This window comes from Cyprinodon variegatus, unplaced genomic scaffold, assembly GCF_000732505.1.
Source record: "Cyprinodon variegatus isolate N-32 unplaced genomic scaffold, C_variegatus-1.0 Scaffold1207, whole genome shotgun sequence".
NCBI lineage: Eukaryota > Metazoa > Chordata > Actinopteri > Cyprinodontiformes > Cyprinodontidae > Cyprinodon > Cyprinodon variegatus.
Genome location: NW_015151660.1, coordinates 166,402 through 190,228, shown reverse-complemented (window position 1 = coordinate 190,228; position 23,827 = coordinate 166,402). Strand labels below are relative to the sequence as shown.

General features: G+C 36.3%; 1 protein-coding gene across 1 annotated transcript in view; it reads left to right on the top strand.

Moving 5' to 3' along the window:
- The window catches only part of slc4a11 (solute carrier family 4, sodium borate transporter, member 11), a 143,165-nt gene that overhangs the window by 20,426 nt on the left and 98,912 nt on the right, over positions 1-23,827 (top strand). Inside the window, exons 3-4 of the mRNA XM_015401306.1 lie at positions 7,679-7,722; positions 13,254-13,482. Of these exons, the coding sequence (XP_015256792.1) occupies positions 7,679-7,722; positions 13,254-13,482 (273 nt within the window). The remainder of the gene's footprint in view (positions 1-7,678; positions 7,723-13,253; positions 13,483-23,827) is intronic.

The following is a 23,827-nucleotide window of genomic DNA, read 5'->3' as shown; positions in this document are numbered from 1 at the left end:
ATCTTCCCTACTCCTCCCTGCTTTTATCATGTTTTTTTGTTTTGTTTTTTCTACTTGCTTTTATTCTGCTTTTGGTCCAATTGTTTTACTTGTTTGACAAATGTTTTTGCCTTTATTTTTGCTATATTTTATTAACTTAATTCATCTAAAGCACTGTCCATGTGCTGAATTGTGCTATGCAGTATTGTTTTGACAGCCATCTTAGATTTAGTCGTTACGATATATGATAGTTTTAGTCAGTATTAGTCGACTAAATTTTAAAAAGGTTTTAGTCTAGTTTTAGTCAGTTTTATGTTGAAAAAGTTAACTTTTACCATTTTGAATAACAACCAGATTCTTTACCTCTTGCCTAGATACTAAAATAGCTTGGTATAAAATGCTGCAGTGCAGTTCATCATTGCTGTTGGGCAAGAAACTTTGCTTTAGAGAATTCATATAAACTTTTTCATCAATAAATGGCCTACTTTATAAAAAATGTGTCTCACAAAAGCTGTGAAAATAGAAAATAGCAGATCTATTTCAACACATCATATTGGTTAATATAGCAGACAGACAAAATACCAAAATTTACAATGAAGGAATTGCAAGGTTTCCATTGTAAAGCAAACACTTCCTGATCTACTATGAATTATGGATTACACACAGATCAGTAAATTCTTTTACTTCAAAAAAGCAAAGAACAAAAACAATCTTCTTTGTACTTTGGCAGTTTTAGGTTTATTTCTGAGAATTTGCCTCTTGGTTACCGTAACACTGCCCAGGGGTCAAAGTAGATTTATGTTCACAGAGTGACCTAAACTGAATGAATAAGCTAACTAAAATGCTGTAAAATGCCCCATAAATATTGTTAAATATGGGGATTTCTTTTTAGATGATATTTGTATTGATTCCCAATGTGAACATCTAGATATTTCATAGAGGATGTTGGTATTGATTTGAAATATGGCGGCATGAATCTTACATGTAAAAAAATATTATTCAGCTCTCATCAGGTTTTCCCAGCTATATTCTTAGGTATTATAAAAAAATAAACATCACTATGTCATCTTTGTTGATTTATTGGGGTAAAATGGGATAAACCTGATCTGTATCATACTGCCAAATACTTGCCAATTAACACCACTACGTTAATTGATCAATTTGGGGCAGCTCAATGAAATATAAATGTCAACGATGGAGGCTCATATTTAATTATTTTGTCCAGGGCCCAGCCACGGCTGCCAGCTGGCCTGATTGAGTAAACCCCTGTAGGAACTATACTGTTTAGAAAAGCATTCCTCTACAGCTAAATAACAAAAAGGACTACTTTGAGTTACTGTTGCTAAAAGTAGATCTATAATTCTACTGTGCATTTCAAAGTATTCACCCCCCTTGAACTTTTTGAATTTTTACCATATTTCAGGCTTCAAATATAAAGATATACAATTTTATTTTTTTAGAAGAATCAACAACGAGTGGGAAACGATCATAAAGTGGAACGAAATTTATTGGATATTTTAAACTTTTTTAATAAGCAAAATGAATCGGCCACTGTACTTTCAGTACTCTATCCAGAAGTCCAGTGAGGATCTCTGAATGATCCAATGTTGAACTAAATGACTGATGATGATAAATAAAATCTGCCTGTGTGTAATCAAGTCTTTGTATAAATGCACCTGCTCTGCGATCGTCTGAGGTCTGTTTAAAGTACAGAGAGCATCATGAAGAACAAGGAACACACCAGGCAAGTCTGAGATACTGTTATGGAGAAGTCTAAAGCCAGATTTGGATACAAAAAGATTTCCCGAACTTTAAACTTCCCAAGGAGTACTGTGACAGCGATAATATTGAAATGGAAGGAGTATCAGACCACTGCAGATCTACAAAGACCCATCCCTCTAAACCTTCAGCTCAAACAAGGAGAGGACTGATCAGTGATGCATCCTAGAGGCCCATTATCCCTCTGGATGAACTGCAGAGATCTACAGCTGAGGCGGGAGACTCTCCATAGGACAACAATCACTCTTATACTGCACAAATCTGGCCTTTATGGAAGAAAGCCATTTCATAAAGATATCCATTAAAAAGTCTTCTATGAAGTTTGCCACAAGCAACCTGGGAGACACAGCAAACATGTGGAAGAAGGTGCTCTGGTCCGATAAAAACAGAAATGCAATTTTTGACAATACCAAAGGTTATGTTTGGCATAAAAGAAACACAGCTCATCACCCTGAGCACAACATCTCCAGTGCCAACCATGGTTGTAGCAGCATCATGGATTGGGTCTGCTTTTCTTCAGCAGGGACAGACAAGATGGTTAAAATTTTGATGGGAAGATTGATGGAGCCAAATACAGAACCATTCTGGAAGAAAACCTGATGGGTATACAAAAGACCTGAGACTAGAATGGAGATTTATATTCCAACAAGACAATGATCTAAAACATGAAGCAAAATCTACAATGGAATGGTTCACAAATAAATATATCCAGGTGTAAGAATGGCCTAGTCGAAGTCCAGACCTAAATCTAATCGAGAATCTGTGGATAGAATTGTAACTGCTTTGTTCACAAACCTTCCAATCTCACTGAGTCCCAGCTGGTTTGCAGGAAGAATAGGCAATTCAATTCAATTTGCAGAACTCATAGAGACATAGCCAATAGACTTGCAACTGTAGTAACAGCAACCCAGTCTCATGGAAAATGTACCCCCACTACGTTGGTCCACACTGCAAAATGTAGTGGAGGTACATTAATGGCCATTTTTTTGTGGTACTGTTACGTTTCTTCTGCCTATACGCTTTCTATTGTTTTACGTCCTAGTCACGTGACTTTCAAGATTCCAGCTGGGAGAAGAAAAAAATATATATATATATGGCCGACATTCGCTAATTTTTTTGTGGAAAGATTAATAACTTGAGTTTGTTTTTGCATTAAAATGAGTTTTGATTACATTTCTAGTGAGAAATGTATAGTTTGTTGCCAGAATATTTACTCAGGGAATGTACATATTCACTTGCTTGTTCGTTTCTTGCAAAGATTTTTCAAGATAATGTGAAACTGAAACGTTTTGGTATAAACATGGCTGAGATTTCTCTAACTTTTAGTGGGAAAATCAATAATTTCAATCAGTTTCTGCATTTAAATGGGTTTTGATTACATTTATAGCGAGAAGTGTAGGGTTTATTTACATAATATTTACTTAGTGAACATACATAATCACCCGCTTGCTAGTTTTTGCTACGGGTTTTCGGATCTCGTCAGGATTATGTGAAATTGCAACGTTTTGGCTGCTACCCATCGCCTAGCATTTAGCTGCCGCCCTGATTCAACATTGAATTCTTTGTGATTTAACTCCATCTGACGGATCAAACCCTCGCCACTGCGTGCGTTGCGTCTGAGGTTGATTTTCAGATCAATGCATTACGTCGTGGCAAACGGGAGAAACTAATTAAACTAGTTAAAAAAAGGATCATGGGTTAAGATCGGATATGTTTTATTTGGAAATCTACCGGATCCTTTGTGCATTTAACTTCCTGTTTGGTGCGATCTCATTGATTCCAGATATGCTGGTTGTGTACTCTAATTGTTTTTTTTTTTTAAGTTCCTCTTTGGTCAAAATCTGGTCAAAACCCATCAATGAGATCGCACCAAACAGGAAGTTAAATGCACAAAGGATCCGGTCGGGGCGACAGTGGTGTTGGATGGAGGAGTTTGCCCTGTAATTGAAGGGTTGACGGTTCAAGCCCCGACTCCGACTTCCATTGTCGTTGTGTCCTTGGGCAAGACACTTCACCTGCATTGTCTACTGATGGTTGTCAGAGGGCCCGGTGGCGCCAGTGTACGGCAGCCTCGCTTCTGTCAGTGAGCCCCAGGGCAGCTGTGGCTACAATGTAGATTGCCACCATCAGTGTGTGAGTGTGTGTGTGAATGGGTGAATGAATGTAGTGTAAAGCGCTTTGGTCAAGTCTCCTAACTTGAATAAAGGCGTTATATAAGTACATGCCATTTACCATTTACCATAATCCTGACGAGATCCGAAAAACGTAGCAAAAACTAGCAAGCGGGTGATTATGTATGTTCACTAAGTAAATATTATGTAAATAAACCCTACACTTCTCGCTATAAATGTAATCAAAACCCATTTAAATGCAGAAACTGATTGAAATTATTGATTTTCCCACTAAAAGTTAGAGAAATCTCAGCCATGTTTATACCAAAATGTTACAGTTTACAATAGAAAGCGTATAGGCAGAAGAAATGTAACAGTACCACAAAAAAATGGCCATTAATGTACCTCCACTACGTTTTGCAGTGTGGACCAACGTAGTGGGGGTACATTTCCCATGAGACTGGGTTGAGTAACAGCTAAAGGTGGTGCTACAAAATATTAACTGAATACAAGGGAGCTGAATAATTTTTCACACCCAATTTTTCAGCTTGTATTTATTTAAAAAAAAGTTGTTGTTGATTCTTCACAAAACATTACAAATTTGCCTGAAATGTGGCAAATGGACAAAAAGTTAAAGGGGAATTCTAAATACTTTCACACAGCACTGTAAGTAGTGCTTAAGGTCATTTTATTAAGTTATGCTACATAAAACCATTATAGGAAGGAGGATGAATTTTATGATATGCATATCTAAGTTTGCACACAGGCTTAACCAAATGTTACCATACCAGCTGTATAAATAGAGCACTTGACAGCAGAGGTGTAGCTCTGGTTGGAGGCAGTTTTAAGTTACTCTAATGGTATTCCTAAATGACAGGTTGAAATGCAGAAGGATCTCACAAGAAACATGAAAATAAAATTTTATTTGTTTTTCCCATTCGTTGAGTAAATTGGTCTATCGATCTTTGAAGGCATTTCCTTTATTAAAAATGTTTTCTCTTACCTTCTGCAAGACATTTAGAGACCTTTTTAAAAGGGAGGGTTCTCATACATCTCATTCCCTATCCTTGTGTTCGTTGGTCTTTCTTTTCTCTCTTTGACCAGAATTTAGTTACAATTTGCAGCACTTTTAAACACCTTAAAGCACTCTAAACTGGGTTATCTTTACCCTGCATTAAATAGCTTCTTATCTCATTTCATTAAAATTAATATTACACAAATAAATAAGGAGAAAAACTCCACTGCTCAAAAAAATAAAGGGAACAGGTAAATAACACACAATTTCATCTAAATCAAAGGTCTGTGAAATCAAACTGTCCACTTAAGAAGCAACACTGATTTGCAATCCATTAAAATGCTTTTGTGCAAATGACAAAGACAAGCGGATAACAGACAACAATGGAAAATATTACTAGCAAGACGTACTCAATAAGGGAGTGGTTCTGCAGGTGGGAACCACAGACCAGCTCTCAGTACTTGAGCTTTCCAGGTGATGTTCTAGTCAATTTTCATAGTAGGTGGTGCTTTCACATTTGTGGCAGCTTGAAACAGACTTTACATCTCACACAAGGGTCTCAGGTAGTGTGGCTCATCCAGGATGGAACATCAATATGAGCTGTGCAGGAAGATTTGCTGTGTCTATCATTGTTGTGTTCAGAGAGTGGAGGCGCTACCAGGAGACAAGCCACAGCCAGGACATCATGTCTCGATCTGTTGTTATAGAATCCTTTATATTCTATCCAAATCCAATGGAGGTATTGTTTCTCAGATAGCGTACACAAAGAAGGAATTAAGGTTAATTTTTTACAAAATGTATTCCAGTTGTTTTTAACAAAATCATTGATACAAGCAAAAATTGCAGAGGAAGATCTCACATCTGTCAGGCCCTTGCGTCTTCTGCCATTTTCAGGGGAGAAACACACAGAAAAAGGCAGAGAGTTTCGGCTTTTTTCCCCCTTTTTATCTAAAAGTCAGCCAGCAAGTGTCCTCTACAGCCCCCCGTCCGCATCTTGGCCCCATCACACAGCCTACAGAATTACCATAGAAAGTGTTGCTGGAGACTCTCTGGCCACCATATGTCAGCATAAGAATGTCCTTTTTGGCTGACCCACACAGAAGAGTGAACAGATATAGAGATAAACAAATATAACAGTTATAACAGAAAATAAAAATAGTCTTCAACAGATCCAACCAACACCATCACATTGTACCACAGACTGTTCAGGAGTTGGCAGATGCTTTAGTCCAGGTCTGGGTGGCAATCCCTCTGCAGACCATCAACCACCTCATCAGGAGCATTCCCAGGGATTATTGGGAGGTCATAGAGGCACATGGAGGCCACACTCAACACTGAGGCTCATTTTGACCTGTAATAAGGACATTACATCAAAGTTGGATTAGCCTGTAGTGTGTTTTTCCACTTTAATTTTGTGTGTCTAGGCCTCCATAGATTAGTGAATTTGATTATTGTCAGCTAATTCAACTTTCTACGGAACAAAGTATTCAATGACAACATTTCATTCATTCAGGTCCAGGATGTGTTACTTTAGTGTTGCCTTTATTTTTTTGAGCAGTGTATTGATTTATAAAGTGACATTTATGTGATTAAATCTGACAATTTTGATAAATGAATGATGGATAGGGTAATTAGGTCTCAAAGCATCTCCTCTTATAAGTACTTAAGAGAGTTCAGTAAATAAATCATTGGAGCTGGCAACATGGTCTGGTACTAAAGTGGCGAGTAGGACTGATGTTTCTCTATGCAGGAAGGACCTAAGGTCAAAAAGACGGCATAAGCAGAGTTTAACAATAAACTTTTAGCGTGTTGCAGTTATGCAAACTTGGTTTGATAAACCCTCAGAGTTTTATTTAAATCACATGGATATAACTTCTCACCACAAGCATTTGAAATGTTTTACATGTTCAGATTCAGTAGCAACCACAAGTCCATCCTCCTCTGTGCTCTCTTGCTTTTTTCTGAAATGAAGAAGAAAGTAAATTATAATTGGCTACTTTTCAGGAAACCCTACCTCTTGAGACGGTACTGTTTTCGACTGAGATGGGGCTTGTAACATTAGCAAAGCATCTTTAGCATCAAAGGAAGCCTGTAAAAAACAGCTTTTACAATGATGCTTATTTTGAAACCATAATCAGAGATATAGAATACCAATCTCAAAGGAATTTTCTGCTATACCTTTATGATTTTTGGTTGTTGTATTTTTAGTCATTAAGGCATTCATGCTTTGTCAGCCACATCTGTTAATTGACTATAGAGGCTTTATATATTTTTTCAGTAATAAATATCTGTATTACTTGATTAAAGTGTCTGAGTGAAGTGCCTTTAGGATAAACTTAAATGACTTAGAATCCATCTACCAGGTGGACAACTGTAGAACAACAGCAATTATGTGGCAAATACACTTCCCGGATGATATTGTTATATTTCATCAAGTCAAATATAGTTTGTTTTAAAATATAAAAAAACAAATGGTGCCTTATATTTTGTGGTTTGTATTTATTCCCTAATTTTGAGGCTCTGATGTGCCATAGAGTACAGCTATGTCATGTTCAGTTTTTCTGCCACTTACATGACCACTAGGTTTGATGTCTGTGTTTGAAACAAGCGTGCATTACTGCATTTGGTGTACAACTTATAGAACAATTTGTAAAGTATTTTTACTTCCTGATTCAATCAATTTTTATGCTAGTGGAATATACAGTAATCAGGTGGGATGTGTTGTTTGTCTAAAAATGGACCAAAGTCAGACATTTTTTATTGCTTTACTTAATAATCTTTGTTTTGTCTTCAGATGCTGACGACTCTGGTTGTGTGTTACTGAACACATCAAGACGGGTAAGCAAAATTATTTATCTTCTTAAAAAATAAATAGGTCATAAGGGGATTGTATGTCTTTGACAGGATACTGATATTACTTTCCTATTCCTTATTACTTTCTTTCTATTACTTTCTTCTTACTTTTTTACGTTCAACTAGAGATAAAAAGCAAGCTTCAATAGTGGCTATACAAATTCTGCTGTTAATTGAAACATTTTCAGAAAAAATTACCTAAAGTTGATTGCCTCTTATTTAAGACTCTTTTGTGGTAATCTTCAGTAGTAAACTTCTAACAGACTGATATTTGCATTTTTGGGGGGCAATGTAATTGCTATAAATATATATTCCATGCAGTAAATAGCACTTTAAAGTTGTTAGTTTTGAGTATTAGAGAAGATTTTACTTTGTTTACAATTTTTTTTCTACTGGTTCCCGTTTGGGGCAAGAAAACAAAACAAATTTTTTTTTGTTTCTTTCGTTGCTGCAAGGCTTGAAAGCTTTCTTGACGCTCTCTAACAGGAGAACATGTTAACTAACTGAAATCTGATTTATAACTCTAATTCAAATTCAAATTCTCTTTAGTTGTAAAACTATCAAGAACAGCCTAGAGAAATTAGAATCCACCAAGATGGCTCAAGGGAGTTGGGTATTAAAAACAAGAATCAAAACTGAAATCATGTTGGGGAAAAAAAAAAAAAATGTTATTACAGTGAATGCAGTTTTGCATTACCTTCTCATACCAGCTTTATTAATAGAGCACCTAAAACACCAATAAGACTAAACGGATTTACACAAAGTACAAAAAAAGAAATACAGTGTTATTAGATGCATCCAGTAGAAACTAGAAACTGTCTTTACTTGCAAAGCTCCACATCATTCAGAGACATTGCTGTTTAAAATTCATCATTTAACTTTTTTAAATTACTCTATCACTGGTATGATTTGGCCTCTATGTCAGCTATCCTCCTTCACCATTTTGGGGAGAGAAGGCCAAATGATACGCTAAGATTCTTTTCCATAACCTAACTCTGTCCTGCTTTATGCAGCCTTCATCACTGAACAATGCCTAAATAAATAACTATGCTGGGTTCTTATCATTTGATTATAAAAAAATTTATTATTAACCCTTTTATTTATGCTGTTAAGGGGTTATGATTATCATCTTTTTGCTTATCACCAAGTTGGTTATGAATTAATTTCAGTTCAACTTGTTGGCACACCCAAGTATAAGACAGATGTCTTTGTGTTTAACAAACCTATGTTTGAATTTGTCACACTTCATCAAAAACACAGGAAATTCACAAGCATGTCAAGATTCGTCCCCCTTACAAGGCTGTCAGTGATCTGGGTTTGCTGTGCCTTTTTCCTGCCAACAGCTTTGCTGGTCATTTTCACTAATCCCACCATTCTGTGCCACAGTTCTGTTTGCTTTCTCCCTCCTTCTTGTTTTCCTCTTTTCATGAATTCGCATGGCAGCATTCACACTTTACCTGCAATAACTAGAACACCCTTCAGCCGACGTTTAGGATGTTTCCTGTAATTAGTTCAATGTGTATTTTTTATTTGAATGCAAAGCGACAATTATTTAAAACGAGAGTCTGTTAACAATCAGACCAGATGTAATCTTCGCTACAATTCTGACAGGATCGTTGTTTTTGATTGGTGTTAAATCAGCTCTAAATCCTGATATTTCTAAAAATCTTACTGGTGCAGACAAAACGGTCAAAGACCCAGCTGCTATCAGGTTTAAACAGCAAATATTTCTGTTTTATTTATATGTTGTGAAAGTCCTTTTCAAAAATAACTGCAAACGTTAGACGTTCTATGGCCTTTGTTTTGATGCTTGACTATTTTAAAAAGAACAGCAGGAGTACCACTTATCTTTAGAATTTCAGCCTGCCCCACAATCAATAAAACCGGGGTCTAGAGAGTGTCTGGGCTTTTAATCGAGCTTTGTTTGTCCTTCTGTTCGCTCACCCATCTGCATGTCATTCTGCACTTGTACTATTGGAATAAACCTTGGCTGAATAAAGCACACGTCTTATTAGTGTTTGACTGTCAGAAGGAGGGCCTTGACAAAATCTATAGGCGCAGACATTTTAAGTCATTTTTCACTTTTGTAGCATTTTACAATTCTGATGGTAAAAATACAATTCTGCATGATAATATGCCAATCTGATCTGCTATGTAATGGCATTTCATGTAGAGAGTGGCAGGTTTTTATTTCCACAGCTTATTAGCAAGATTATTGCGTAATAAACATCTTCAAGCAGCTACAAAGAGACTGTTAAACCTGCAACATATTTAAAACTCTATTCTTTAGTCCAATTTTGCAAAAGTGTTTTTTTTTTTTTAGGTAAAACTGTCCTAAATATATCAGCATATAATTTCTTTGTCAGTTCTGCTGCTTTCCATGTTAATTTAAATCTGCATTTTGTGAATAAAGGATTTAAAGTCTGCAGTTTTTGCACAATTAAGATAAGACAAATACCCACTTTATAAAGAGTCAATCTATCAGATACAAATTTTGTTTGTTTTATTTTGTCAAATTGAAAAAGCCTAAAGTAAGAGTTACATACCTATGTTATATAAAGGGGTAACTTATTGTGTGTTACACAACTTAAATATGTTCATATTTCTGTTCAGCCCACCTGACTCAATGTTTTATAGAACTACCAGCTTTGAACATCCGGAAACTGATATTGTATGTAACATACATGTGCACAAAATCATTCTGAAAAAACGATCTACTTGAATAAATAATGCATCACTATTTAATGTGACATTTAAACTATGAATTAACTGAATGCAGAAACAATTCTCAGAAAATAATTGGTTAGTTAAATTATTTATCCCAAAAATAGAAATTGTTGTTCATGATTTTTTTTATTTATTCAGGAAGTCTTTATTTGAAAATGTAACTTTTAATAAGTCAGATATTTATTTTTTAATGATGTATTTCCCCTTTACTTTGTATTTCATGATGACACTTTTTAAGTGAATGACGACGTAACTCAGCCAATCGGCATCAGCAGGTTTGACCTGCATACCCATTGGCTGATCCCAAACAGGAACTAGTCCTCTCTCCGGTATCTGGCTGATGCTTGCTAAGCCAACAACAATTGTTTGCTATCTTCCTTATTTTTTCAAGTATATATATTTTTTCACAAAGATTTATTTATTATATAACATGGTTGTCCATTCTTCTTTGCAAACTAGCGCTTGTTCAGACACATTAGACCTTCTGTTAATATCATATTTTTAAGTCTTGATCTAAACCTTTCTTCTGTAGCCACTGATCTTTATGTATTTATTGGATTGCTGATTGGCTGTTGGTAGTACGGGGTTGAAGTGAAGCCATCGGCCGCCATATTGGTGCTCCCTTGTTAGACCGGTCCTAATGTAAACAATATGTGCGCTACAGCATCGAACAAAGACTGTTCTAATTTTCAGGGGGACTCAAGACTCAAGTATTTCATAGCATAAGTAGATTACTTTAATTTATAATAAAAAACCAATCAGCAAATCACATTGCATAGTCATTATGAAGTCAATGAAGTCTATAAATCATGTAACATAATATATTATACAAATCCATCACAATAAGTGGTATTATTATTCAAAATCCGTCTGAAAGAGTCATCCTCCTTCCTTATTCCCATTATTTTGTTTTCCCATTCTTTTGCACTAAATGAAATAAAAAATAAAAAAACAGATAACGAGCCTTAATTATATGTTTTTATTTGTTTCATAAGCCCAGTTGTCTGAGCACAGAAACGTTTTGCACGTAAATGACGCAAAAACCAAAAGTGGTGGAAAACATTCTTTCTACACTCTGACAATGGAGAGCTTCATTACATTCCCTGGAAATTAACAGTTAGCTTTGAGAGCAGTGGATCTGTCAGCGCTTTAACTCAAGCAAACTTGCCAAATGCGTTATAGATTCGTATAGTTTTTATTATTCATATAGTTTTTTTTATTAGAGTTAACTGTAATATATTTAGCTAAATAATTATCAAATAAGGCCCTCATACATTCTCACATATATTCACAAAAATGGTTGATATACATGATTTAAAATGTCACTGTATATTCTTATTTCTCTCTAGATTTCTCAAATTCCCGATCACAAAGAAAATTAACATCCTTCAGTTCAAGGAAATCAAAGATTAGATTGATCTGGTTTTATGAACTTTGTCTTTGTAGATTATCATTTGTTTTGTATTGTCAAATAAAACATATAAGAAGAATTATCATTGTGAATTTTACATTATGGGTGACATATTCGTGTGTCTTCTCAGAAAGGAATAAGGGTAGAGAATGTGTCCAATTCACAGGATTTATTAGTGGAATCAACATAGTCAAAGAATTGCTAGATTAATTTGTTCCCTTGTTTTGAGACGAAGAAAATCTTCATTGATTGTTCTTAAAATGTCTTTTTCTCTTTTTAAAAAAAACATTAAATACTATCTTAATGACCATTTGATAGAGGAATATGTTAATTAGTTTAACAGACAATAACAATCAAAAACTGGGGTGCTGCTATGGTGTGAAGGGAGAGGGTCTAAACCATTTACCAGCTGCTACAGGTTAGTTCCTGATCCTGCTGACCTTTGCTGAATGTGTTGCTTCCCTCTCTTGTAACCCACTTTCCTGTCCACATTGTTTGAAAAATAACAAAATAAAGGCCATTAGAACCTAAAAAAAAAAATATATATATATATATATATATATATATATATATATATATATATATAAAGAAAAAAGATTAGTGACTAGAACTGTTACTCCTCCTGTATTGTGTCATTTATGTTAGAATCCACATTTTACCGGAATAATGAGCAAAATGTGTCCTCTCAAGAAGCCATTTTCATGTCCAGCAAAATCAGTGTCCACACTTTGATATTGACAGAAAATTATAAACTGATACGAAACATCTGTAAGGTTAAAAAGGAACATTATTTCATTGAAGACGCTGGTTCTGTTGGTCATTAATAAACAACACAAAAAAAACAACAAAAAATAAAATCTTCAAGGACAGGTTTATCTTTGTATTTCATTTTAATTTTTAAATAAAGGAAATCCAATAAAGCAAAAAAGTGAAATTATTGTGGGTTTTTTTTTTTTACCAACATGTTAATGAGAAATCCCAAAATACTGTGAAATCAGCCTCTGGCATGCTTGTTCTGGTCTCACGTCAACCTCCCAAAGATGGCCGCCTTGATTTATGTGCCATGACAGCCAATGTCATTATATGATCTGCATGATTAGGGACAATTTCCTCAGAATATCTTGTGTTTTTAATCCCTATATAAAAATCAGGACTATGAGTGAAAATGAAATACATTTTGCACCATGACACAGAGGACTTGCAGTTCGGGCTAGAATTGCTCTCTTTACAAGTTTTTTTTTTCCAGTTATGTTTAGTGCAAAAAAGTTTAAAGTTTTTTTTTGTTAGTTTTTTTCAAAACAAAAAACCAAACTGCTTGAATATACATGGACTCTGTGGCTTTAAGTCAAGTGATGATATAAGTAAATCTCATCCACAGTATGTGAAGCTCATGAACTTTGAGGAGGAGGTTCGGGCACACCGGGACTTGGATGGCTTCCTGGCAAGGGCTAGTATATTGTTGGATGAGACAGCCGCCTCCCTGGATGATGTTCTCAAGAGAATGCTGCATCACGTAGCCGAGGACAGCCTCGTGTGTGAGCCTGGGTGCAACTTTGAGGAGGTGATGAGCATGCTTTTCACAGACGCAGGAGCTCAAGAAGTCAACGGTAAGCAGAAACTATACATCAAGGTTTTAAACGCTGTATGAGAAAGCATGCAAAAGTAAATACAGTAACAATTGCAAGGAAAATTAAAGAAGACATGTTACTGTCACATTTAACAAATAAACATACATTCTGATCTGGGTCGCTTGTCCATTAAAAGGGTTTTTAAAAATAAAATTCCTTAGGCTAATATTTAAATATGCATTTCTGTATTGGAACAGCTTTTTTTATTGCTCTAACATTTCTATATTAAAATGGAGCTGTTATTTTTATGTGTTTGGTTAGCTGTTAGTGGAAAATAATCATTAACAGAAATAATGACTTGAAGACATCAGTGCATGTGTAATGAACTATAAAATGTGTTTCCCTTAGTGAGTTGAGTTTGTGAAATAAATAAGCTTAACGTTTATTTCCTAATTCATTGAATATGGCTGTAACTTTGTAAAAAGTAATGTGAAAAAAGTAGAAGGACGTTAGGGTGGCAGAAATTTAGGACAAGGAGATGAAAGTAGTAGGAAACATGTTACAGTGATAACAGTTCCCAAAACGAGTTATAAAGAGAGCCCTTCAAAATAGGAAAAAGGGTGAAGTTTTTAACTGTGTTGCAAAAGAGCTAGTATTTATATATTAACAGTAAAATAAATGTTGCCCAAAAGTTTAACCGTTTTTGTCGCTCTCTTCAGGAAGGAAAATTCTTATATGCATTTTTTATACAAAGAGTGAAATATTTCAAATCTTTCTTTGTCATTTCATGGTTATGGCCTACAGATCATAAAAAACACAATTTAAAAAAATATATATTTTATAAAACTGGGAAATAAATATTGAACAGCAGAAAAAAGGAAAAGATGTGACAGAAAGAGGGAGAACTGCATCATGAAGAGGATTGTCTATCTAAATCCTTTCTAGAATTTGGGGAAGCTTCACAATGAGTGGACTGAAGGTGGTTCAGCACATAAAGACTCACATCGTACAAATCACTCCTATACTTAGGCTATAAGTGTCGCATTACTCGGGTCAAGCAGCATCAGAGCCGTCATTGATTCTGTAAGTCTGAAAACCCAACAGAGAACCCAGATTGAAACAAAGCTTATTTGCAACGTCTTCTTCTTGTTATATACATATATATTATTATTATATTTATATATATTCTTTTTGTTCTGAAAATCCCTCAACTGAGAGCAAAGTAAAATTCCAACCAGCTCTACATCTTCCCCATCCTGTCCCTCCCCTTCTGTATTTACCTTTTGTTTCTCGGTTGTTTTTTCAAATGATAATTCTTAGATACAATTTGATTCCCAAGATGCTAATACTTTAACTAATAATAAATATTATTGTTGAAAATAATATTTTTCGAAAATGTATTCTCGTTATAGCTAATATTGTTGTTTCTGCATTTATCATCAAAGTAATCAAGGAAGCACATGTATGTATGACAAACGTTTTTATGGGTGAAGAAAGCCATGTGGAAAGAAATTATATAAACTTTTTTCCACATTTATTCAGCCGTTTCAAAGAAAAGTAACCTACTAAATGTATTTTAGGCAGGCCTGGCAGTAACCAATAAAAAAAGGCTAAAGATTTCAATTCAAACATAGATTGTCACAAAAACAGCTCCCCAGATACGGATTATAATCTAACATTTACATATTGATTAAACAACCACAAATCAGAAATGCCAGATAACATTTAATAATATTTTTTCTTTCAGCAGAAAACAAGCCTGCACCTTAGAAGAGGTGAAGCAGAAGGATTAGGATAACTTTCAAAGGAAATGTATTAAAACCTTACAAAGCTAGAGAAAGCCTTTCATCTAGTGTTTCTCTTCCAGTGATTTTTTTTGTTATTACAGCAAACTGCATAGCGGGGGAGTTTCTGTCATAGTTCACCTAAAGCCACCAAGTCCAAGTGATTGTAGAACTTGGACTTTGTGTGGAGGATTGGGCTGAATCCCTGCTCAACAAGATCAGTGGTCAGCAACAGCCTAGTTTTCTCCCGGAGAGCCACCTGGCATGTTTTTGCCCACATGTTACCCCAGCCAAGAGCTGAAAGCGTAGCCAGCTCAGTGTCACAATGAATATCTAGGAGATACTGGCTGGGGTCTGAATTCAGCCTGGAAGCTTGGTTTGGAGAGGCCTTTAATCCCATGGCACGAGAATGCATGTGCAATAAAGAAAATAATAATAATAATTTGAGTTAACAAAATGTATATTTTTCCAAAAATGTAAATTGTTTCTCTATATATTTAATAATGGAAATTATTACAATTTTACATTTAATTCAATTTGCAGCTTTTTATACTGTAAAGATCAAAGCAACTTGTAACTAAAACAAAAATGCTAACTCCTTAGATAAAGCTAAACATATTTTCTACCCACTATCCTCAGATATCAAAAGATGAATAAAATTATATGCTGACCCAGTCCTGCATATTGACCCTCTACCTGGCATTGCTTTGTTTTTTTTAGGTCTCTGCTCTTTATTGGTTTTATTTCTCCTTTCGTCATCATTTCCTCCTCCTCGTCTTGTCCCTTCCCATCTGTCTTTTCCTCCACCTCTTCACTCATATCACTTTATTCAGTCCCTCTGCATCAACATCAGTATGACCACTGAGGCCTGAGGCCCATACCACGAAGCGAGCCCAACCTAGTTTATCCTATCCAATTGCAGTCAGGTTCAGCTACACCGCAAAGCGAGGTATCAACTTGTTAACACAATCCAGCATTATCTGAACGCTGTACGTATAAAGGGACGGGTTCAAGGTAGCAGACCAATCACAATCATGAGCGCAGAAGAGAGAGCAACACATTTCTCAGGTGAGGAACAAAAACTTATCCCACAGAAATACGGGGGGGGGGTCTCACTGTAAAGTCAAACATGATGGTGTCATGAAAGAGACGCCAAATAGCATGACGACTTGGGAGGGTAAAAATTAAACGCAAAAACATTTTTTCATCAAGTTAGATGGACTTTTTAATTCAATAATGCATTAGCCACAATAAAGCTAGAAGCTTATGCCATAATTGCATCATAATAATACAAGAAGTGGGTCATCTGAGTGAAATCATCCAGATTTCTGAGTTTTTTCTTCTTTTTTGCCTGGTGGTTTACCATTATTCCCCCATCAGAGCACAGAGTATTCGAACCCCCTGCTATTTTGCAAGTTCTCCCACATAAAAATCAAAGAAGGGTCTTAAATTGTCATCATAGGTGCATGTCCACTGAAACATAATCTAAAAACCATTTAACTATTTATTTGTATCACACAGCTGCAAATAGGTAATTGAACACCTGAGAAAACTAATGTTAATATAAGGTACAGTAGCCTATGTTTAAAATTACAGGGGTCTAATGTTTCTTGTAGTTTTGCATCATATTTGCACAAACTGCAGGAGGGATTTAGGCCCATTCCTCCACATAGATCTTCCCTTGATCAGTCAGGTTTCTGGTTTGTCACTAAGAAACATGGAGTTTGAGTTTCCTCCAAAGATTATCTAATGGGTTTAGGCCTGGAGACTGGCTAGGCCACACCATACCATGATATGCTTCTTCCAGACCCACTCCTTGGCTACCCTGGCTGTGTGCTTTGGGTCATTGTCATGTTGGAAGACCCAGCCTCCACCCATCTACAATGCTCTCACTGAGGGAAAGAGTTTGTTCCCTCAAATCTCACAATACATGGCCCTCCTCATCCTCTCCTTAATGCAGTGCAGAGGCCCTGTCCTGTGTACAGAAAAACACCCCCAAAGCATGATGCTACCACCCATGCTTCACAGTAGAATAGGTGTTCTTGGGATGGTACTCATCATTCTTCTTCCTCCAAACATGGTTAGTAGAATTGTGACCAAAATGTTCTATTTTGATCTCATCTGACCACATGACGTTCTCCCTTGACTCCTCTGGATCATCCAAATGGTCATTGGCAAACTTAGGACGGGCCTTGACATGCTGGGTTAAACAGGGGAACTTTCTGGGCCTTGCATGATTTCAAACCACGACGTCTTAGTGTATTACCAACAATAACGTTGAAAACTGTGATCCCAGCTCTTTTCAGGTCATGACCAGCTCCTCCCATGTAGTTCTGCGCTTATTTCTCACCTTTCTTAGGATCAAAAAGACCCCACAGGGTGAGATCCTGCATGGAGCCCCAGTCCGAGGGAGATAGACAGTCATGTTTAGCCTCTTCCATTTTCTAGTGATTGCTCCAACAGTCGACCTTTTTTCACCAAGCTGTCTGGCAGTTTCCCTGTAACCCTTTCCAGCCTTGTAGAGGTGTACATTTGTGCTCTAGTGTCTTTGGACAGCTCTTTGGTCCTGGCCATGTTAGTAGTTAAATTCTTACTGATTGTATGGGGTGGACAGTGTCTTTATGCAGCTGACCACATCAAACAGGTGCATCTAATTTAGGACTATAAATGGAATGGAGGTGGACATTTTGAAGGCAGACTAACCAGGTCCTTGAGGATCAGAATTCTAGTTGATAGACAGTTCTTCAAATACCTATTTTTTTTAGGTTATGTCTCTCACAGTTGACATGCACCTATGATGACACCATGATTTCTAAGTGGGAGAACTTGCAAAATAGCAGGGTTTTATAATGCCCACTTTCCTCATTGTATATACATACATACATGGAAATATAACAGGAAAGTGGGGTGTTTATTCAGATATTATCATTTTAACTATATAACAGGGTCTCTCCTAAAAAAATATATATTTTGCAGTAAATAACCACAATGTTCAAAATTATTCAAACTCCATAGCATCCGGATAAGATTTTGTTTGTAAATGAATATGTCTGCAAGCATCAGACCAAGACACAACGCTTAACCATCTGCTTCTGTTTCAGTCTGAATCCATTTACAGCAGCCTCTCAGACACTCCTACCTAGAAAAATAAATTGACACAGTTTCTCCTGGTTTGCTGCCCATTCTTTGCCTCCTAAACCCCTTTGCCATTAGTTTGTTTCCTTCAGCACAAGGTTTCTACTTGAGAGGCAGGCAAGGCAGCATTACAGTTGGGACAAATCTCCTCTGCCTGTTAGAGAAAAACATAAATAACTGTATTTATTCATCATAGATACATACAAATAGTAAGGAAAGAAATGGTTGGTATAATTCTGCATTTTGAATTACATTTTTGTGCAACATGTTTCTCTACTGACTTGCTCCTACTGTCTGGATGCAGGAAAATACAGTTTTTATACTTCATGAGCACGAGGATGTCCGTGGGCTTTCTGAAATGTAATGTTTTACAAGAGTTTTCCGGTCCGGCTGCTCTGGTGTCCACAGCTGTGATAGTTAGTTAGAGGTGGCTTGTGTGTGATGCTTACCCTGCAGTGCAGGCTCTGACAGATTCACAAGGTGATAATTGACTTCTGTCATCGATCACTCACGTAGCTTTTTAAATGATACTCTGAGGCTGTGCTGGCAGCTGCTGCTTGGCTGTTCTCTCTCAGAATACCCCACAAGGAGCCTGTTTTTGGGTCAGCAGCCTTGGCCTAAAGGGGTTGTTACATTGATTGGCTGTACGGTTAGGACTTACAGGTTTAGGAGGTTGTTATCTACATATATGGAGGGAATTTGATTCATTATTAATGCAGGCAAACATGTTTTGTAAATGGACATTTGAAGAACAAACATGCAATTCAGAAATTAAACTTTGGAAAGCTTCTTTATCAAAGGTTTTGAGTAACTTTACTGTTTTATTAGTTTTTTCTGTTTTTTTTTTATGTTAGCCTTTCAAACTTTATTTGATCAATTATTTTAACAAATTTTATATTTTCTAGGGTTAGGGTTAGATTTGATTGATTAGATTATTTTTTTTTTCACATTTCTCTTTTTTAGATTGATATTTACGAATCTCCTTCTTTTCAAATAATTTACTCTAAGCCCAATACCAATGTTCGCTCTCGATGCAAACATTGGCCAATAAAAATGTTTATTGCTCACGTCCATGCAGACCAGTTGAAATGTGCCATCCCTCCACACTTTAGAGGAAAGACCATCCCCAAAGAAAGTTAATTGAAAAGAATGCAATTTGTAAAACATAATAGGAAAAATACATTAAAAAATATGCAAAAATCTGCCATTTTTGAAATTTATAAATATGTTTTCATTTCAATATATCAAAATAGACTTTTTACTGGATTGCTTTTTTTTTTTTTTTTTTTTTTTTTTTTTTTTTACAGATTTCCATTTTTAAAAAAACATGTTATTTACAAAAAAAAGAGGAACAAATATATATATATATAAACTATATATATACTCTATATATATGCATTCTCTATATATTTACATTCAGCATCAAGACATTAATAAAAGAAAGAGGTAACTAGAATTTGCAGTTTGTTGGACTGTATCCGTTTTAAAGTTGAGCTTCAATATGGCAAAGGAAGACTCTGGAGCAGAAGATAAACAAGTTAAACTGTCAATTAAAAATGACATTACATTAGCAAAATAACCAAATCTGAACTAAAAGTGAAAAAAATAAGCCAGTAAACGTATTTGGTGGTCAGTCGTCCATTCATGTTTGTTGGAATGCTGTATGTGATTGTTTCCCATTGGATGGCTGGACAGTTGCTCCCTGAGGTGAAGGTGGCTTAGTGGAGGGCATCTACACTCTGAAGCTGAGCTACAGGTGCAGTTCTGTCATCAGCAAATAAAAATGTCATTTGTAATTGTAGAGTTTTAGAATATATAATGAAGTAGCCTAATAAATCTGACAATTGCTTCCAAGTAAAACAAATATCACATTGAGTAAAGCCATTTCTATGTAGCACATTTTAAAAGTACCATTTCTAATTTGTTTGAGGTTACTTGGCTCCTCCAGAAGACATTCAAATATAAACTGATAATACAATCAACATTGTGCGTATACTAATCATTAACTAATAGCTTTTCAGTCCAAACATTTTCCAAATCACAGTGACTGATTCTGAATAATTAAAGCTACTAAATAATCCTGAAAATGACTCAGACTGTTTACAGTTCTCGGCTACAAAGAAAGCAAGTTTATGTGCACAAAGGTTCCAGCCTACAGCTTAGTAAAGCTCAAGGCCATCTGCCCTGCACACTCAGACTGATAGAAAAAAATACATCTTCTTTGACAGTTGGAAGACTGGAGAAGGAGGTAGTGCTTAAACTATTTACCTACAGTATGGAAACTAATTAGTATGATTAAGGTAATTTTAAGAATCTGTTAGATTTTCCCACATTTCTTCTGATTACTTTGAAAAAGAAATATTTGTACACACATTTAATTAAATCAGGATTTTATTCATTTAATTAACTGTTTAAGATGTTATTGTTATGTTTCTGTTTAGATATTGATTATAACCTTAGTTATGGTCAATATGATTAATAGTTTTTTTTTTTACCAAACCAATTGTATGTAACGTTACCTAAGTGAGGAGAAAAAGAATAACAAGTGTTTTTGTTGAATATTACCTCAGATATAGATATATGGTGCGGATATAAAGATTTTACCCCATCGCAGATTTCCTCTCTTTTAGCTTTTTTGTCACACCTTAAGGGCGAATTATACTTCTTCAACCGCACGTATCAAATGTCGCTTGCGTCTGGTCGTGAACCAGTTTTGCTGGTATGCTTCTGCAATGTCAGTCTGGAAGTTCTAGGGACGCACAACAGTTTCCCGCAAAAGCGCTAGGGGGAGCCTGTTCGAGAACTTGTTAAAACTTCATAGGTGGCGCCGGCGGGAGTGTTTATTTTTAAAAGCAACATGTGAGGCATCGTACAAGTGGTTGTACTTCCGAACCTCCTCGATCAACCTTTCGTCGTGGTTATCATTGTTGTTATTACGCCTCGGTTTTTAAAAATGGCGCGCCCCGGCACCAAATCGAGAAGGACGACCACACAGACAGCCGGAAAGGCATGCCAAGGACCAATCACAGCTGCTTTCTGTCTGCACACTTCCGCTTGTGGTCTGTGCGGGTTTGCGGCTGTCCGACCTGTAGTACGGATTTTTTTGAGGTGCATGACGACGGTTGCAGAGCCTCTGCGTGGGGGGCATGCTCATGCAAAGATTTAATTGGTTGCAGAGGCTATGCGTCAGAAGTATAAATTGGCCTTTACCGTTTCACATTACTCAAAAGGCTATAAAAGCACAGTGCTAACCTGGCTGAAGGCCAAAATCAGTTTACGAATATTCATTTCATTTAATAAAGCAACAGATTCTGTCAAAACCATCCAAGCGCTATGTGAAAAAGTAAATACCCCCAAAACCTAATATTTAGTTGCTCTACAACACATGCCAATAGTTGGCGTTAAGTATTGTGATAACTGCTAATGAGTCTTTTAGATCTCTATGGAGGCTTTTTGGTCCAGTCTGCTTTGCAGAATTCATTTAAATCAGACTCACATAAGAGTTTCAGGATAAATGGTGTGTTTAAGGTCATATCTCTGCCCCATTTGCCCCCAGTTCTCTGATTTATTCCTGCAGAGGAGTCTCTCCCTTGCAGGGGTTCCTCTCCAATGCTGCAGCAGAACTCTGGGGAGGGTTAGCTGTGGGGCTTTGGTTAGTGAGAGAGTTGGTTCCAGGCAGGGGATTTTAGAAAGGCTGCTTCTGCATCTTCGACCCTCCCACAGGCTCTGCAGCTACTGTTGGCACTGTTGGCTGGCATGACTTTAGGGAAACAGCAATGAGCCTGGGGCCATGAACAGGCTTATAGAGGGAATGGCTGCTCTGTGGCGTTTTGCGGTTTTTATGTGCCTGAAGGTGCTGTGGCCTCTGGAAGGTAAGGCTGTTACATAAACCATTGCAGTTGACAAGGATCACATACCTTTTCCATACACATATTCTATGCACACACATTCAAACTCATGCCCCTATACAATTAATCCAAAATGAAGGTTGATGAAAAACATTTGATCTTTTATTAATGCAACATATCTACTCTGATGCCAAATGCAATCCTGATTTGATAGTCAATCAGGCCATTAGGGTACCAGGTCCATGTGTCTTTTTATATAGTAGAGCTGTGCTGGTACATCTAGGTAACTAGTTTCTCAATAAGGAGAAATATGTATGTAAATCCCTTTATTGTCCCACAATGGAGAAATTCACCTCTGCATCTAACCCATCCCCTTGGGGGGCAGTGGGCTGCCATTATGTGGCGCCTAGGGAGCAGTGTGGGGTTAAGGGTTTTTTTCAGGAACTCAGAGTGGAGGCTGTGGGTATCTAACCGGGTACTTGCAACCTTCTTATAGCTCAAGCGCACTGCTCTGGGTCAACACTAGGTCAACACTCCTCACAGTAATATATGTATTAGAAATAAGGATCAAATTAAACAATTTAAATTATTACTTGATCACTTCAGAACCTTTCATTTTTTTATTAAGCCAGTTAGAGGTTACCTGCTGTGGTGTTTGGAGTCATTTTCCTGCTACTAAACCCAAGTTGGATTAATATTTAGTTGGGAAAATTATTATTTGAAATAGCCTTTAAGGGTTTTCTGATAGAAAGGAGATTTCATGGTTCCACCATTTACAGCCATCCCTTCACATAGTTACAAAGCCATCATTGTGTGTGACTTTCCTGTCAACATAAAAAAAATTGTCCAAGTTTTATGGTCTTCAAAATGTGTTTTGGAAAATGAGGGAGGGAACTTTATACTCTTTTTTTTTTTTTTTTTTTTTTTTTGGGTTAGCATTGCTTGAGCCTTCAAACTCTTCTATGAAAACCAATTATCTGGTCTCTTATTGTTGAGTCCTTGATATTGACCTTTACAGAAGCGAGTAATGACTTCAGAATTTTAGCTGTTTTCTTTCTTACTTCAATGAGTCGTCTCGTCTTCTCCTCATGCAGTTCTCTACAGAACCAAACCCTTAGAAATACCTTTGTAACTCTTTCCAGGCTTATGTTAATGATTTTCCATCTCATCTTTTCTTGAATTTGTTTAGAGTTGCGAAGAAGTTTTTTGGTTTTTGGATTTTTTCCATTCAGTTTGAATTGAATTAGTGTCTTTAGAGGTGTCTAAAAGACAACCAAGGTTTGTATTTGCTCTTTTTCTGTCATCTCATACATGTAACATTCAATGCTTCATCTGTGAAGGTGCTTTCACACCAAATGCGACACCTGGAGCGAATTATTTACATGTTATATGTATTGAGTAGAGGGCAATCTTAGGAGGCAAAGCAAGGCAAAGGTTGGGATTCTAGCACAGTAATAAGTCACCTTTACTGCAAACACTGCAAAGTGTTCTTCCTTTTATCATGTAACAGCAGTTGTTGCACATTCTTCAGGTGTATTACCACCAACATCTTGTAAGAAATGTAACGCTTCATCGATGGTTCGCAATAGGAATTTGTAAATTTGAGATATGTATTTT